Source organism: Morchella importuna (assembly GCF_003444635.1).
Source record: "Morchella importuna strain M04M26 chromosome Unknown Morimp01GS036, whole genome shotgun sequence".
NCBI lineage: Eukaryota > Fungi > Ascomycota > Pezizomycetes > Pezizales > Morchellaceae > Morchella > Morchella importuna.
Genome location: NW_025763433.1, coordinates 95435 through 111198, shown reverse-complemented (window position 1 = coordinate 111198; position 15764 = coordinate 95435). Strand labels below are relative to the sequence as shown.

At 50.5% G+C, this 15764-nt stretch overlaps 6 protein-coding genes across 6 annotated transcripts; 3 read left to right on the top strand and 3 right to left on the bottom strand.

Moving 5' to 3' along the window:
* Positions 1-459: 459 nt before the first annotated feature.
* LAJ45_09420 (uncharacterized protein) lies at positions 460-2091 on the bottom strand (the record flags this gene model as incomplete). The annotated part of the gene is made up of 5 exons (XM_046118963.1): positions 460-598; positions 659-859; positions 1720-1815; positions 1882-1930; positions 2007-2091. 5 exons carry the CDS (start codon positions 2089-2091, stop codon positions 460-462), a joined length of 570 nt encoding a protein of 189 aa, XP_045967778.1.
* Positions 2092-2348: 257 nt separating this feature from the next.
* On the top strand, positions 2349-3624 carry LAJ45_09419 (uncharacterized protein; the record flags this gene model as incomplete). Its single annotated transcript, XM_046118962.1, has 3 exons — positions 2349-2779; positions 2859-3139; positions 3197-3624. The coding sequence occupies 3 exons, from the start codon at positions 2349-2351 to the stop codon at positions 3622-3624; spliced, it is 1140 nt and encodes a 379-aa protein (XP_045967777.1).
* A 1881-nt stretch (positions 3625-5505) lies between these two features.
* Positions 5506-6177, bottom strand: LAJ45_09418 (uncharacterized protein; the record flags this gene model as incomplete). Its single annotated transcript, XM_046118961.1, has 1 exon — positions 5506-6177. The coding sequence occupies one exon, from the start codon at positions 6175-6177 to the stop codon at positions 5506-5508; it is 672 nt and encodes a 223-aa protein (XP_045967776.1).
* A 2374-nt stretch (positions 6178-8551) lies between these two features.
* LAJ45_09417 (uncharacterized protein) lies at positions 8552-9916 on the top strand (the record flags this gene model as incomplete). The annotated part of the gene is made up of 4 exons (XM_046118960.1): positions 8552-8706; positions 8922-9204; positions 9326-9455; positions 9519-9916. The coding sequence occupies 4 exons, from the start codon at positions 8552-8554 to the stop codon at positions 9914-9916; spliced, it is 966 nt and encodes a 321-aa protein (XP_045967775.1).
* A 772-nt stretch (positions 9917-10688) lies between these two features.
* Positions 10689-11280, bottom strand: LAJ45_09416 (uncharacterized protein; the record flags this gene model as incomplete). The annotated part of the gene is made up of 4 exons (XM_046118959.1): positions 10689-10725; positions 10796-10953; positions 11198-11214; positions 11271-11280. 4 exons carry the CDS (start codon positions 11278-11280, stop codon positions 10689-10691), a joined length of 222 nt encoding a protein of 73 aa, XP_045967774.1.
* A 608-nt stretch (positions 11281-11888) lies between these two features.
* LAJ45_09415 (uncharacterized protein) lies at positions 11889-13162 on the top strand (the record flags this gene model as incomplete). The annotated part of the gene is made up of 3 exons (XM_046118958.1): positions 11889-12069; positions 12151-12235; positions 12295-13162. 3 exons carry the CDS (start codon positions 11889-11891, stop codon positions 13160-13162), a joined length of 1134 nt encoding a protein of 377 aa, XP_045967773.1.
* Between the last annotated feature and the right edge of the window lie 2602 nt (positions 13163-15764).

The following is a 15764-nucleotide window of genomic DNA, read 5'->3' as shown; positions in this document are numbered from 1 at the left end:
GGGGAAGGGGAAGGGGAAGAAGAGAGGCGGGAAATAGATGGGCGAGTGAGAGTTTGTGATTCGGGCTTGGTTAAGTGTATTTGCAACGGGTGTACTTGGAGTTTATTTTAGATGTTCTTTCGGTATGAACTGCATAGACTAAAGAAATATACACACACACATACCTGAAATAGAACCAAACCAAGCTAGTACTCAGCCCACGAATGGCATCACAGACAATCACTCGGCAACACCGCACCACACCCGCATGTTTTTGTTTAATTCATTGATTGCATGCAACCTTACAGTTATGGCAATTCCACACCCGCATGGACATACACACAACTTACATGTATTAGCTAGCGGATACACTGGAGCGGATCAAAACAACAAGAACAAACCCGCCCATCGTAAAATAGAGCCCTATCTAGCTAGATCACTAGCGAGAGTTTACATAATACCAACACCGCAGTAACTAGATCAACAACTGTTGACAATAGATACATTTATTGCAATTGATAGAACGCCGTGACCAAAGCTGTCGATGACAAGGAGAAGCGAGAGGCGAAGGGTAGGCCCAACTACATGCAACCCACAGGACCGATCCCCACGAGGTCCCCTTCCAACCCAACACCCCAACCAAGCACCACAATATCTACATCTTAAAGCTCGCGCCCACCATCTCAACCCCAACCCCGCCACCCTCTCCGCCAGCCCCATCTTCAACCCCCTCGACGCATCACTACACAGCTCATACACCGTCGCCAGATTAAACACCCCGCCTGCCGCGACCTTCCCCTCATCCACCAGCCCCTCCAGCACCGCCCGCGCCTCCTCCAAGCGGCCCGTATACAGCAGACACACGGCCTCATTACACTTCCTACACTCCTCGCCCACCCCCACCGCCTCCTTCCCCTCCAGACTGCGCCACGACTCAACAGCCTCCCCCCACCGCCCATCCGCCATCACAAGCAGCGCATCCAACACCCCCCTCGCCCCCGCCCCCGCCCCCTCCCCCTCCCCCTCGGACCCCAACTCACCAAGACACCCCCGCGCAGCGTCAACATTGCCAACCCGCACCCACAGCAGCGCCCGAGCAACCACAACCCCCTCGCCCCCGCCCCGTAACCCAGCGAGATGTCGCGCCGCACCGCCAACATCACCCATCTCCACCAGCGCGCTGCCAACCCGGACACCCAGCTCCACCAGCCTTTCCCTCCACACACCCCTCCTTTCCTCCTCCCCCGCCGCGAGCGCGGCGCTCCGCGCTTCCCGCCCAAGCTCGTAGTACATTGCCACCGCGCGCCGCCAGTCGCCGTAGGCCACGGCCTGCAGGCGCACGGCGAGGACGCGGAGCTCCCAGGGAAGAAGACACGTGCCCGTGGTGGGGTCCTTGTAGAATGATGAGTTGAGGTCGGAGAGGGCGCGGACCTCCTGTGCGGCGGTGGGCGTGAGGGAGAGGAGGGTTAGGGTGGCGAGGCGGATGTACCAGAGGTTGTAGATCTCGGCGGGGGTGAGGGGGATTGTGTGGTCGGCGAGGGTGGTGGCGGCGGAGATGGCTGCGGAGCGGAGGTGGCCGGATGTGAGGAGGGTGCTGAGGGGGTGGAGGGGGGCGGGGGCGGGAGGGTGTGGTAGGGGGTTGGGAGGAGGGTCGAGGGGAGGGGGTGGAAGAGGGGGGGGTGGCGGAGGAAGGTGTGGTCTTTGGCGGGGGTGGCGGGGATGGGGATTGGGGAGGGGGACGGGGAGATGGGGGTGGGGGAGGGGGAGAGTGGTCTGGCTGTGGGGGTGGAGGTCGGGGAGGTGGGGGAGAGCAGGTCGGAGAGCTTCGGGGGCGGGCTGCAGTAGAGCGGTGTTAGAACAGGTCACAGATCAGGTAGTAGTAGTAGGTGAGGGGCGGGCTACTTCTCCTCAAAGTCCAACGGCCCCTTTGTTCTCCTCCGCGGCACCGCAACTGCTCGGTACAGCTCCGTTAGCTCACAGCTAATTCCTACTATGAGCTTATAGCTCCCACCACAGCTCGAACTCACCTCTGCGCTCGTCGATTGAAGACGTATTCCGCACGTGACCCTTCTTTCCCGCCGTATCTAGCGGCGGCGGTGGTGTGGCGCTCATAGGTGAGATTTCTATCCTTCTTCTGTTTCGGTTGTGGGTAGAGTTGGTTGTGGATATTGGGTGTGTCGAGCCTCGCTAGTGATCATTGACGTGTGGGGGTTTCGACAGGGAAGAGCAGTGTGGAGGGAAGGGAAGGGAAGGGAGGGCAGGGCAGGGTAACTGGGCCGGGAGGGTTTAAAGCAACAGGGAGCATTTCAAGTTCATTTCCCCTTCTTTTACTACAGAACGACAAACAGCCACAGCCACAAATAACAACAATGGACACCAAACCGCACTCCCACGCCCGCACCCACGCCCCCTCCCACGCCCGCTCCCATCACCGAGACCGCTCCCGCGACAGAGGACACACCCGCTCTCGCTCCAAGTCCCCTTCCTCCCATCACCACCACCACCACCACCACCGCCGCTCCCACCGCCACCCCCGTTCCCGCTCCCGTTCCCGCTCACCCACCACGCACCACGCCCACCGCCGCCACCACCGCAAGCACACACGCACGCCCTCCCCCGCCGCACCCGCAGCACAAGCGCTGCTCCCGTTCAACGCGCCTCCGCTGACAAAGCACGATCTGGGCACGGCGCACGTGCGCGCAATCTTCAGCGACTACCTGGACATCCAGAAGGGGCTCTACCTGGACACGCTGTCGACGCGCGAGCTCAAGGGACGGTATAAACGCTTTGTGAGCCACTAGTATGTGTTCCGCTCCTTCTCCGAGGGGGGAGTAGTAGTAGTAGTAGTGTTGTAGTGTACCGCAGCGACTAATTGGCAGTAATCGTGGAGAGCTCGCGCGGGGGTGGTATGAGCGCGTCGTGAAGGAGTCTTCTTCTAGCACCACCACCAATCCCCCCTCCTCCTCCACAAACCCCACCAGCACCAGCACCGGCACAGCCACCGGGGACGCAAAGCGTAAACCCCAACCCGAACCTACAGAGGAAGACGACACCAGCGAAGACGAGATCGTCGGCCCCTTCCTACCCGGCCAGGAGCCGCACAAGCGCCGTAAACTCGGTGCTACACGGCCAACGTTTGAGGACTTGGAGTTGCAGAAAGGTAACCCCCCCCCCCCCTTTGCCCCACTGCCCCCCAGTACTAGCTAACACGCCTCAGAACAAACCACCTCCGCCACCGCACTCGCCCGCGCCGACATCCGCTTCGAGCGCAAAGCCGAGCGGCGCGCCCAATCCGCGCTGCTTGACGAACTCGCGCCCCGCGCCGACGCAGGCACGCACGCGCGGCGGCTCGAGAAGAAGGCCGACATCACGGCCAAGCTGGCGGCGTACAAGGAGCAGTCGCCGGGGCTGGAGGCGGTGGACGACGCGACGCTGATGGGCGGCGGCGGCGAGGACGGCGGCGGGACCGAGGGCTTCAAGCAGAAGAAGGCGGCGCTGGAGCGCAAGAAGAATGATCGCGAGCTGCGCAAGGAGCAGCTGCTGCAGGCGCGGATTGCGGAGAGGGAGGAGAGGATGGCAATGCATCGGGTCAAGGAGGAGAGGACGATGGCGATGTTGAGGACGTTGGCGGGGAGGTTTCAGTAGCTGTAGGGGGGGTGTGTGTGGGGGGGGGGTTGTGCTTTTTTTTATGATGTGCTTTTTGATTGTTTGCTGTTTTTGTGTTTGTGGTGGCTGCTAGGCTGCTGGGTTGTAGGTTGCTGCGTAATGGTATATCTATCTATATGTACCGCTCATTCTAGCTGCTTCTTTGGAACACCCTCCATTTTTATCCATAACCCCACCGACCGTCCCCCCCCCCCCCCATTCCACCCATCTCACTCACCCCCATCTATCCACCTCCACCTCCTCCCATTCTGAGAGAACCAGAACTCGCACGAGAAAACAACCAGCGGAATGGTGTGCGCGTACACCCGTGTCTAGATAGTTCCCAGAGTCCCCCACCATGGCAACGGGACTCTCGCGACTGAATTTATCACAATCAGAGTAAACTTCTATACAAGATTGAGTAGGATAGCTAGAGAGTGTGTGTGCAGATTAAGGATATGCCAAAATTCTTTGTGAAGAAACACTACTTTTACCCCCCGTTGCTATTTGTGGGGGGGGGCTCCGGGAATTACTTAGACACGGGTGTACATGTAGCTACATCATACGCCCGTCCATCGTCATGGGCTGTCACTCGGCGGTAATGACTGTTGTGTAGGTTTTTTCTTTTTTTTTTTTTTTCGCTCCCTTGTCTGGTCTGGTTTATATTTAGCCGGTAGCTATAGGCTTGTGGGTGTGCATGGGTGGGTGGTGGCGGAATATATTATTATACTGCACCCTGCACCCCCCCCCCCCGGGGCTCCATGGGTTGGACTATATATATATATTAGTTATTAGTTATGTAGTAGTAGCAACCGGGTTTTGTTGGGCTGGGTTGGGTTGTGGTGCCGGTAGAAATGGGGTTCGAAGTAATTTCTTTTGGTGGCTGTAATATTTGGGGGGTTTTTTTTTTTGCGAGGGAGAAAAAAAAAGCTCAATAGTGGCTAAGTGCTTCTAGAGTGAGTGTCCGTCCAGTTGGGGACCTTAAGCCTTAAGCTTAAATTGCTGTTATTCTTGATCCCTCGTTTTTTTCTTATCGCTGGAAATATTGTACACCTTTAATTGGGAAACTAAGAAGTTAAGAAAAGGAAGAAAGGTGGAAAAATTGACACAATATGTCGCTCACTTCCTGTATATGATTAGCCACGCCGAGCATCACGAGGGAAAATACACCGTTCTCAACAGCAAGAAAGAAAAAGAAAAGAAAAAAGCCAACATAAAACAGAAAAACTCAAACGCCAGATATCACTCCCCCCCCTCCCCCTCCCCCCACTTTCCCTCCCTCCCTTCCAACCTCTCACTACCTCCCCGCCGCCGCCGTCGCCGCCTGTCTCTCCGCCCTCTCCCTCTCCGTCCTCTCCACCACATCCCTCCACCTCCTCGCAAACTCCCACACCGCCTCCTCGCCCTCCAGCCCCACCTCCACCACATCCCTCGGCAACTTACTCGCGCTGTACTGCTGCGACGCAAACTGGTACGCCTCCGGATCATCCCTCCCCACCAGCCGCATCTCCACCTCCCTCTCCTGCCCCTCATCCCCATTCCGCAGCCGCAGCAGCTCAACCCACGAAAACAGGATTGCGTCCGTGCGCGGCGCAAACGGGTTGATGTCGATGAGCCAGACTCGCAGAGGTGTGGCGTGCGGCAGGTACACGTCGAAGACGAAGTCGGGGTCGGGGAACGTCGGGGCGAGGTGCTCGGTGAAGAAGGCGGTGATGGCGGCGATGAAGGAGGGGCGGAGGGCCGGGAGGAAGTCGTAGTGGTTGAGGTCCCGCTGGGTGATGGCGAGGATGCGGCGCGAGGAGACGAAGACGCGGAATTCGAGGGAGGGGTTGATGGCGAACCATTTGCGCAGGATGAGGTGGTAGGGGATGGTTTCTTGGGTTAGTTTTGCGGGGCGTGGGAGTCTGTTGTTGTGGCGGTGGTGGTGGTGGTGGTGGTAGTAGTGGTAGTGGTGATGCTTTGGTCGGCGCTGGCGGCGGTAATGGAGTCCTCGTCGGCATCGTCGGAGTACGGGTCGTCGGTGCAGTCGCGGAAGGCGTGCTCCAGGTCGTGCGTCACAAAATCGGAGCTCTTGAGCAGCAGGTACACCTCCCCGGGCGTACGACACTCAAGCGTGTTCGTCGCCGTCATGAACGCCGCATCCTTCGGCGCGCTCCAGTTCAGCTTCGGCGCCACGCTCCCGCCCAGCTCGCGCATCGTCGTCTTGATCTTCTGGTGCAGCTCGGGGAACCTCTCCGTTGGGTTCAGTACTCTCTGTGGTGGCGTCTCCCCATCCCCTTCGTCGTCTTCGGTCTCGTCATCGGACTCGGTGTCCGAGTCGGACAGCGTGGTGATCTGATCTTCGCCGTCTGGCAGCACAATTCCGTCTTCGCGGAGGTAGGACATGAATTCGGGGGTCAGTGGGATTGTGCGGGCTTTGGGGGTGATGGGGCGGTAGATGGGGTGCCAGGTGGCGAAAGCGCAGTTCATGATGTGGGATTTGCGCACGGGGGGGAAGATGTCGAGGAGGGACTTGGGCGCCTCGAGGGTGTCTGTGGTTGTGGAGTGGACCATTGTGTCTTATGGGAGATTGATGGATTGATAAGTTTGTGGATTGGTGGGTTGAGGGTGTATGTAGAGTGGAGTAGGTTGTGGAATTGGTGGGAGAAATGAGCTGTGTATAGAATTGTATTTTTATGCCTGTGTGCCTTTCTTTGGTGGGGTGTTTGGCGGGGTGAAGAGGCCGGGTAAGCGGAATGACTCAGGGAGTCACGGAATATCACTCGCTATATCAGTGCCGCGCAGATCTAAAGGCCCAAGGTGAATAGAACGGACAAGTGTAGTTCAACTATAGTATTACTTCCTATTTTTCTTGGTGTATACGGTGTGCAGCTAGAAGTACATGTATTTCTATCTACACGACAAAGCTTAAAACTCACTTCATGTCTTGAAGCAAACTGGCCCCTTGAGCTTAATGGTATTCCAATGTTTGTTTTCATTTTATTCTTGTCTTTTATACGGTGGGTCCAGATTAAAAATTATTTCAATACACTAAAGAAAGCAATATAAATTGATAATTAAAGCTTTAGTCTGTAGCTGTCACCTAAGACATTGTACATGTTGACGGCGACAACTAATTGAGCGATTAACCTAGTATTAATTATGATGTGTACAAACATACTCCAACGCAAGTGTAGTGTGTATTAGAAATACGTTTCACGCGCCCTCATTCTAACCCTGCAGATCCGAATAGACGCCATAAGCGAATCATCCATTTCCACAATCACGTGGACATGATGTACATCTCCAAGCACTAATCCCACAGTACTATTGCCCCCGAAAGCCCGGTGTTGGTAATACTGGTGTTGGCCCTAGTTTGGTGGTGGCCATCTTCCAGTCACACTCCTAGTAACTCTCAGAGCCTGTCATGCGTCAAGCGATGATACTTTCTCACCAACAAGTGCGCCTAGTGTTATGTCCATACCAGAGTCATACCCAGAACTTCAATTGACCCAGATAAAAAATGTCGCTTGGCCAATATCCAGTTTTGCAGGTTCATAGCGAAAATGTTTCATCGTTAGTGAAATGCTTGGTTATCTTTGAACACGAGGGTGAGTTGTAGTGCAGCATGTTTTGAAACTCAAGTTGCAGTGCTGGGATTTAATTCTGTGGATAATATTAAGTAATTCGCAGTTTGTCTTTTTGTTGGTGTTTTTGATTGTTGGCCTGAGCCGAAGAGAGAAAATTGTTTTGCTCCTGTTGGAATTAGAAGTTTTAGGGAGATGGGAGAAATGGGAGAAATGAGAACAGTTGAAGGTCTCGACTACTACTACACCACGCATGAGGGGAGAAGAAGGGGTTGGATGACAGAAAGAAGAGGATGAGTTTCACCGTTTGGCTTGGGGATTAGCCATTGGTTAATCCTAAAATCTCAAATAAGAGCCCAGATCCAATTCAAAGGTCTAGAGTAGATAGGGGGTCTGTTTAAGCTTCATGTAGTGTGATAGAGGGCGGTAAGACCCAAATAATATTATCGCAGGGCCGTTGATAATAATAAACGCTAGTTTCTGCAAATGCTCTCGGGGTTGTATCGTTAAAACGCTCTCCAAAAAATTCTAGTGTCTAGTATCCATTATTCTAGGGTGGAGACGTTAGACAACAAACCCGTAAAAGGCTATCCGCCATCCTGCTAGAGTCACTATTACTCTTCTGTGGAGACAACCAGCCGTTTTTCGATATATATATGTCCATTTCGGGCCTTGTTAAACTACCTTGAAATAAGGGCCAATATGGTGCATGACTTTTGCCACCGAGATCGTCGAGTGATAGCGTATGATTTCATTGTAATGGCCCATAAATCCACTTGTACGGTGATCGGCTGGCATCAAGTCCTGGGGGGTGAAATCTTAGTGGGAATTTCAATCTCTAAAACCCGCGCGTAGCTGCAATAGACGCTGGAATGAAGATGCAGCGCTTGTTCTGCGGATAGTAGGGATTCATGGCCTCTGGCGGCGGTAACGATAGGTCGAATATGATATGTCCATTTCATCGATGTCATAATGTCCAAAGACCCAGGGAAGGATATCCATGGATGACCATTGAGTTTAACTTGCGGGTGAGGTTGACGACGGGACTTGACGTTGAAAAGAAGCACCTCCCCTAACCCTCAGATCCGAGCCTCATCCCTTGGCGCACCCGTAGATCTTCCTCTCTGATTGATCCTCTGTAAGCTCAGGGCCCCGGGCCAATAACTTCACTAAAACCTTTTTCCATTCTCAGTACGCTCACGTTATACGAGGTTATAACATTTTTACATAAAAGGCTGAGTTCTGTTTCTTCCACCCGGAAATTTCTGCTTGGGGTACCTATATGTAAGACCTGCTACTTCAACGACACCACGACCTAACATCTACCTTGAGACCAATTGAAGGAATTTTTCCAAAGGACCATGAGCACCACTACTCGCTCTAAAAAGAAAGCTTCTAAAGCTGGAGTGCGGGCAACTATACCCCCTCCCGTACCTGCTCCCCTTCGATCATATCTTGCAGCTCAAAAAACTGTGCCAGGGGGTTCTTCGCCAGCTGTAGGGCTGCCGATGTCAAGGTAAATTTCTTACTTTTTGAAATTTCTTCCCTCTTCGAAAAATCCATATTCCATTTGATTCTTCGATTTTCTACACCTCGAGAGGTCCACACGGTGCTCCCATAATGGCAGTCACAGTTTTCATCGACTCTAGCAATGTACCTCTCACATTTGAATTTGTCTTCTTCTATGCAATAATCCTCATTAAGACATATTACTAACCGCATTGTTGATAGAACCGGCCAAAATACCCCACCAAAGCTCCCTACCCCTCCAAAGCCAAGAAACAAAGCACCGTTTATACTGGCAGGGATAGCAGCCTACACACTGACTGCCTACGGAACCTACGTTTATTTTTCGCTCAAGAACGTTCCTGAGTACGTTCCACAGGAGCACGATCAAACTGATAAGTCACATGTCTTTGAGGGCATTGCTAAGGATTATGATCGCGAAATATGGACGAGCGAGTTTTTCATGGGCATGCCATTGCTGAGGAGGGCTTTGGGCAAGAGGGCTCAGGTGAATATTCTTTGCTTTCCTTTACGATATGCCTAAGCATTGTCATTTCATTATTGATTATGAGGTATATATATTGGGGGCTCTTGCTAACATGATCTCCCTCCACGATTGGGATTTCAAGGGCGATGTTCTGGAGGTCTCGGCGGGGACCGGAAGGAATATTGATTATTATCCGGTAAAAAAATGCAGTTCGGTCACTATGGTGGATACCAGTGCGAGTATGCTTAATGAGGCAAGGAAAAAATTCCACAGTAAGTTCGTTTTCTATCTATAAAATTTTCCGGTAACATATCACTGACGCATATACCGTATAGAGAAGTATCCCAAGTATAAGAAAGCTTCATTTATCGTCCAGGATGCTGCTGAGCCCATCCCTCCGCCCCCGACAGGAAAGGGCTATGACACAGTCATTCAATCAATGGGCTTGTGTTCCCATCATTCCCCGGTGGACCTATTAAGAAATCTTGGGAAGATATGCAAAGACGACGGTAGAATTATATTGTTGGAGCATGGAAGATCACACTACGACTTGCTCAACAATGTCCTTGACTCTTTGGCCCCCAAACATGCCGAAACATGGGGGTGCTGGTGGAATAGAGACGTTGAAGGTATATTAAAGGAAAGTGGCCTAGTGATTGATAAGGTTTCAAGGTATCACTTTGGGACAACGTACTGGATTGAGGCAAGGCCAGCTAAACCGTCGCCCCCGTAAGCTCATAACTGAAGGCAACAATTGTTGACTCATAGGTTTTGGTAACGTCTCCCGAGTATGTATAATAACTTAAGGTAAGTTTTACACCAAGTGGAAATGACAGTTTGGTCAGGTGATCGGTTGACGGATGTTAATGCGATTCGCTAACATGTTTAGAAATAAAACGCATTCTCAAAATCATTGACACGTGAAGAGGGCAGAAAATAGACTTTCTTCCTTACAAGGAAGCTGACAATGGGTCATTATGATATATTTCTGCCTATCAGGCAAAAGCACCAACATGACGGTGTTGTTCTGACGTCGGACTTTACCTGGAACAAGCCCCCAGAGGATCTGTGGTGGCGATCTATACTTTGCCTCGGTAGGGAAGTGATGGTCGTGGCTATCCTCTCCCCCCGCGATTTTAGGGGCGCTTTCATACTTTACACAAATACACGCGCCGATACGATACAGCTTGAATCCGATTTATTTGGAGATACGAAAATAACTTTTTGGACCTTCTATTCCATGCTCCCCCAGGTGTGTTTGATAAACATAACCGATGAGGCAGGCTTATCGCATACCAAAACAAGGGGCACCACAGCATGGAAGAATCAACAAACGAATAACTCTGACCCAACGGCAGGTTTGTTCTAGGGTTGAACCTTCGGCACGGGGCAGTTTGCGACGCATGCAGCACTTTAACGACACAACAACCGCCTGGAATGCGCGATATCGGGCCATCCCATATCGAGGTAAGGCTGTGGGGTGACAAGCTAGGCAAGAGGGTAACTTATTTTCCGATATGAGCGGAGAAGTATAGTTTCGGCCTTTCCGCATTTAGAAGGGTGTAAGTTCTTTGAACCATGCATGACTCCTCACCGACAGGGGCCACGTCACCTCTGATTGGCTACTTGTTTCACGGTTGCCTTCTCGCAACTGGCGGCCAGAAAAGGCAAACGGCGGTCAGTCTCAAGGTTGCCGGGGGCGGCGGTCGCCTGGCGGAGCTTCTCCAGAGCTTTGAGGTTTTGGGTATGTGGTGGGTTCTGGCGTGGGTTCTACGACTGGGGGTGGTTGCTGGGATGACTGAACTGGGTTGTGCCTGTGGAAAATTCGGTTTACCGTTGGTCAAGAAAAAAAACACGGTCAGAGGGGGAAAAGGGCCAAGCGGCGTGACACCACGAAACAGAACGACGGGAAAAAGAAAGTGGGAAGGAAAAAAAAAAGGAAAAAAACCTCAGACAACCACCCCTCACTGGTAACCAAATCGATAATCCTAGCGATATCACTTGCTGCACGCACCCTGTTTTCCTCTGCGCCTCAAATCTCCAACCTTAGTAACGGCTCCAAAAAAATCCAAGATGATGTACTCCACCATCCGTCATCCTCAAATCCTCCTGATCGAGGAATTTACAGCAGCTCGTTCATTTCTCTCCCCCTCCGTTCCTTCCTACACTTCTCCACTTCTACGATACACACAATCAAATTCTCTACTGTCGGTTGGTTATCTCTGCAAAGACTCGGATTATTGCTCGTATTGTCAGGCGGATTAAAAATTCAACAAGCACCTGCACAACATCTTCTTTCAACGATACTAGTATTTTCATATCGCACCAATTTGTCAACTGCCGGTTTCTCGCCGCTGTTGTCGCCAGTATTTCCTAGCGACGCCATTTTTTTTTCTTTGGGTCTCTTTTCCCTTTCCCGCGCCTAACAGGTGTTGCTGTTTACCTACAACATATTATTATTCTTTGTACCACCACCACACCGCATTTTTATCCGACTTACCTAGTCGGTGTCGACAAGCGTAATTGGCTGCTTTCCCCGATAGATTGTCTTCGTCAAAAAAAAAATAGCAAATCGCCATCTTTTCGATTGATTTCTTTACACTCATATTTCTTACAAGTGACCGGTGATTCTTCGACTGTAAAAGGCTACATTCGACACTCGGGCTCTACCACATTAATTTCATCCCTCTCCCACCAAAAGTACAATGGGTTACAATACTCGCAGAAAGTCGTTATCTCTACCCTCTCTTGGAATACAACTCCCCCAAACTACAGCAGCCCGACGACTCTCCGCCTCTCCAGCGAAAAGCGATTCACCTCTCCAGAAAAAAGTCAAAAGAGAATATTCTCCTCCAGCCGCTCTATCTCGTCAAGACCGCTATGGCAGTAACCTTCCCCCTTCGCCGCCACCAGAAAATAGAATCAGTCGTGAGGGTATCAATGATGATATTGTTTCTGGAGTTGTAGATGTCCTTGAGCGGACAGGAAATCGGCCTCATACAGTTAAAGAATTGGCTGCCGAACTTGCGGGTGTTGTTAACATTGTTGAGAAGTAAGTTCTGCTGAGTGTTCTGAGTTTTGGTGTTCATGCATTGCTGACGTTCCCCACAGTTCGGCTAATCCCCACGCGATCATTTCCTCGCGATTAAATTCGTTTCTCAAACGCGACAAAACACCCTCAACGCCTTGTATCATCGCTAAACAACTAATCACTACCCACCCGAGGCGCATCTACTTCTACCTTACTACTTGCCCACATCAACCAATCCCAAAACATGAAAACGACAATATTCCCACAAGACGCAGTGTTGTCTCGCCCGCACTATCCGACGATGAAGACAACAGAAGAACTGAGATGTCGCCTAGTCCGGAAATTGACTTGGGTCTACATGATGAATCCGATAACGAGTCTTCTGAGGAAGCAAGCGGCAGTCTGAGCACTTCTAGGGCTAGTATCATCGAGCGCGAGAGAACCACCTCCCCCGCTTCATTAGATAACAAAAGTGCTCTTTCTACGCCAGTGCTCGAAGGCGATGAACGGGAGTTCAGCCAGTCAGCCATATTCATTGTGCGCCGCTCCGCCTCTAGGGAAATTGACCAGAACAAGGAGTCTGACAAAAAGAGATCACGGGGAGAATATGAAGCAGACGTGAACGAAGACCGCCACATTGAATCTTCTACCAACGATGCAGCAGCGATGCTTTTGGGCTATGGAACTTCCGCACCAGCTGTTCCTGTTCCCACTAGCCCTATGGTGGTGCCTACACAAATTACAACAATAACTCCTAATATAAAGGTGGAGGGTGCCACTGGAGTAGATGCTGCCCAAAACCACAACCGGGATCAAGAGAAACCTAATAGCGCCACCGATTCCGTCCTCGGTCTCGGGTTAGGCAACTGGGGAGGCGAGCTCGAGAGACATCTCGGTAGCCCAGAAAGCGTCGAACTTGACGAACTGGATGATCTCCTAGACTTTTGAAATCAATCTCTTATCCAAATTCAATCTATTTTTCCTATTTTAAATCTTTGGGTGGTTCTATTATGCTATTATGCGTTGCGACTTGAATTTTGTATATTTTGATGTCTGTCTTGTCTTTTTCCCCTTGATCATGCATAGATCATGCTCTTCTCTCACTCCATTTGTTCCACATGTATGAGTTTGGATCAGGCCAGTTATGATTGGCGGGTAATGATTCTTCGAGCGAACGACATAGCCTAGCTAGGGTCTCGCGCAGTGTATTATTTACATCTACTTCTTTTTGTCCCCCTTGCCCTACTCTTAGTCGAGTAGTTGGGAATGATTGCTGGTGCCCCTTACTGTTCTGTTGTCATTTTTCTAGATTGGGATCGCGATTGTACTACCAGAAAGAGGAGAAAAAGAAAACCGGCACGGGTAGAGCCCCGTATCGTGGTGTTCAAGAATGCTTTTTTATTATTATCATTAGTATTCATTACTTTAGTTTATGGAGCTAGGAATGAAGGGGATAAAAAATTACCAAGAATTTGTCAGATCGCTCTGATGCTGCTACGTTGTTACTTATGTCTTACACTATTGCACTTGAACTTTTTTACTTCCTTTTTCATGGGATAACTCTGCTGTACTCAATTTTAGTATTCTTTGCAGGTGGGGTGGTTTTTTTTTCTTTTGTCTGTATGGGAACGTTCTTTTTTTTTTTTTTTTCTTTTTTTCTTGTGGAAGGAGGGGAACCCAATTTGATGGGGTCGGCATATTATGTACGGCGTCTCAGATCTGTACTAGGCAGGGTAGAACTGCATGCACAGACTTCATTGACATGTACACGCGAACGCAAAGTAAACTATGTGAGGGGCAGATAGATAGATAAATAGATGATGGGGTGCATCACCAGAAATCACCCCTCACAATCAACTTCGCTGGCATTTTTTTTTTTATTTTTATTTTCTCCCATTTTTTTTTTTTATTTTCTCCGTCAAGCGTCACAACCTTCTACTTCTTGTTTTTATATTTGGGGACTAAACTGAGAACTCCCTGATCCCGGGGCATTTTTCTCCGCACAGCACGGGTGGGTTTGCTTTCTTTGCTTTTCCGTCCTTGGAATTAAATAAGGGGCGCTGTAATCATTTCCATGTTTGCTTTACTCGGTGATATCATTTTGGGGGAATTCGAATGGGAGTGACATGTCTCGGATCTGGGCCGAGGGGAACTGTTTCACAGAAACGGCAACAACAGCGCTCCCGCAAACGGCATTTCACTGGTTGAGCCCTTGAATTTGGACCCTGGTTTCTTAACCGGTGGTCAACCGGCCCCTCTGTAATTGGCCAACAGGCGTCATGAACTTGTTCAATTGAAGAGGTTAGGTTAACCAACCCCTTGGTGGTGTTAAGCACAGCACCTCCTGTTTATTTTCTAGTGCTTGTCTGCTTGGTCGGAAGGGTGCGCGTTCTCCCGTAGTATATAGCGGTACATGTAGTTTAGGAAAATAATTTGCAGGTTAGCATGTGTGGAGTAACTTTAGTTTGCATTTTTATGTGCGTACAGCACACGCCCGATAGATGCCTGCTCGTTCATCGTGCTTCTAGATGTTCCAGGGGAGGACCCATCAACCATCGCTAATTAAATAAAGCGCCCCTTGGAGTGGTCCAGACACCCCTATCAGTCCAAATTAAAACATCTCTTATCAGATCCCATCTATTATGCAGCCAAGGAGGACCTTCACAATATATCACTCGATATGATGTACGCTGCATGTTGTTGTACACCGTGTTAATTCCGCCACATCGCGGAAATAACAACGACGAGGTCCTTTTAAGACCTCGGGTAAGCAACCCTTGACACCAGTTGAAGCGATGTGCCGTCCCGTTGCTGTGTCCCTGTAGTCGAACCTCCCAGCCCATTACTTACCTTAGTTACCTGGGCTACGTTATAAGTGCTGTTTGTACTACCCACGAGTATGCACCAAGAACTGTTGTTGTCTTTGAGGATCGACCCTGTGTTGACCGACGGCGATAACAGATGTTTCGGGCACTGTACTTTGTGGGAGGCACGGACATATCTTAGGTGTGTTAGTGGAAGAGTGTGATGTAGTCTTGATCTTCTACCCGGCTAAGTGCATCTTTTTTTTGAAACATAGGACAAAGAGAGGGAGCAGTCATCGATTTGACCGTGCGGGCGATCAGATAACCGTGTCAGTTATATTATAAACGGTGACAGCCATATTGAAAAGGTATTGGGTGATAACATGCCCGTAACCGGGAGAATACTGTGAAAGGCTATATTGGGCCGATGGCACGATACTGAAAGACCTCGGCATTGATTTTCGAGAAAGAAATAGGACGGTTTGTTAGTGATGATGGTATGTAGTGGTGGTGGAGGATAAAGCGGTGAAGCTAGAGGGAGCATGTGGAAGTTGTGGTAGACTAGACGCAACCACCCGCCGTGACTGTTGATGTCATCTCTCGTTTCTCTGGTAGAACCAAACCATGTATTATCACTCGTGCAATTTTTGCTCATCACTAACCTCATATCTCCCTTTGCATTCGATATCCCTCGGCGACGCTCAGGTGAATGAGTAATCCCTTTCAGATATTTGAGAGATAAAGAT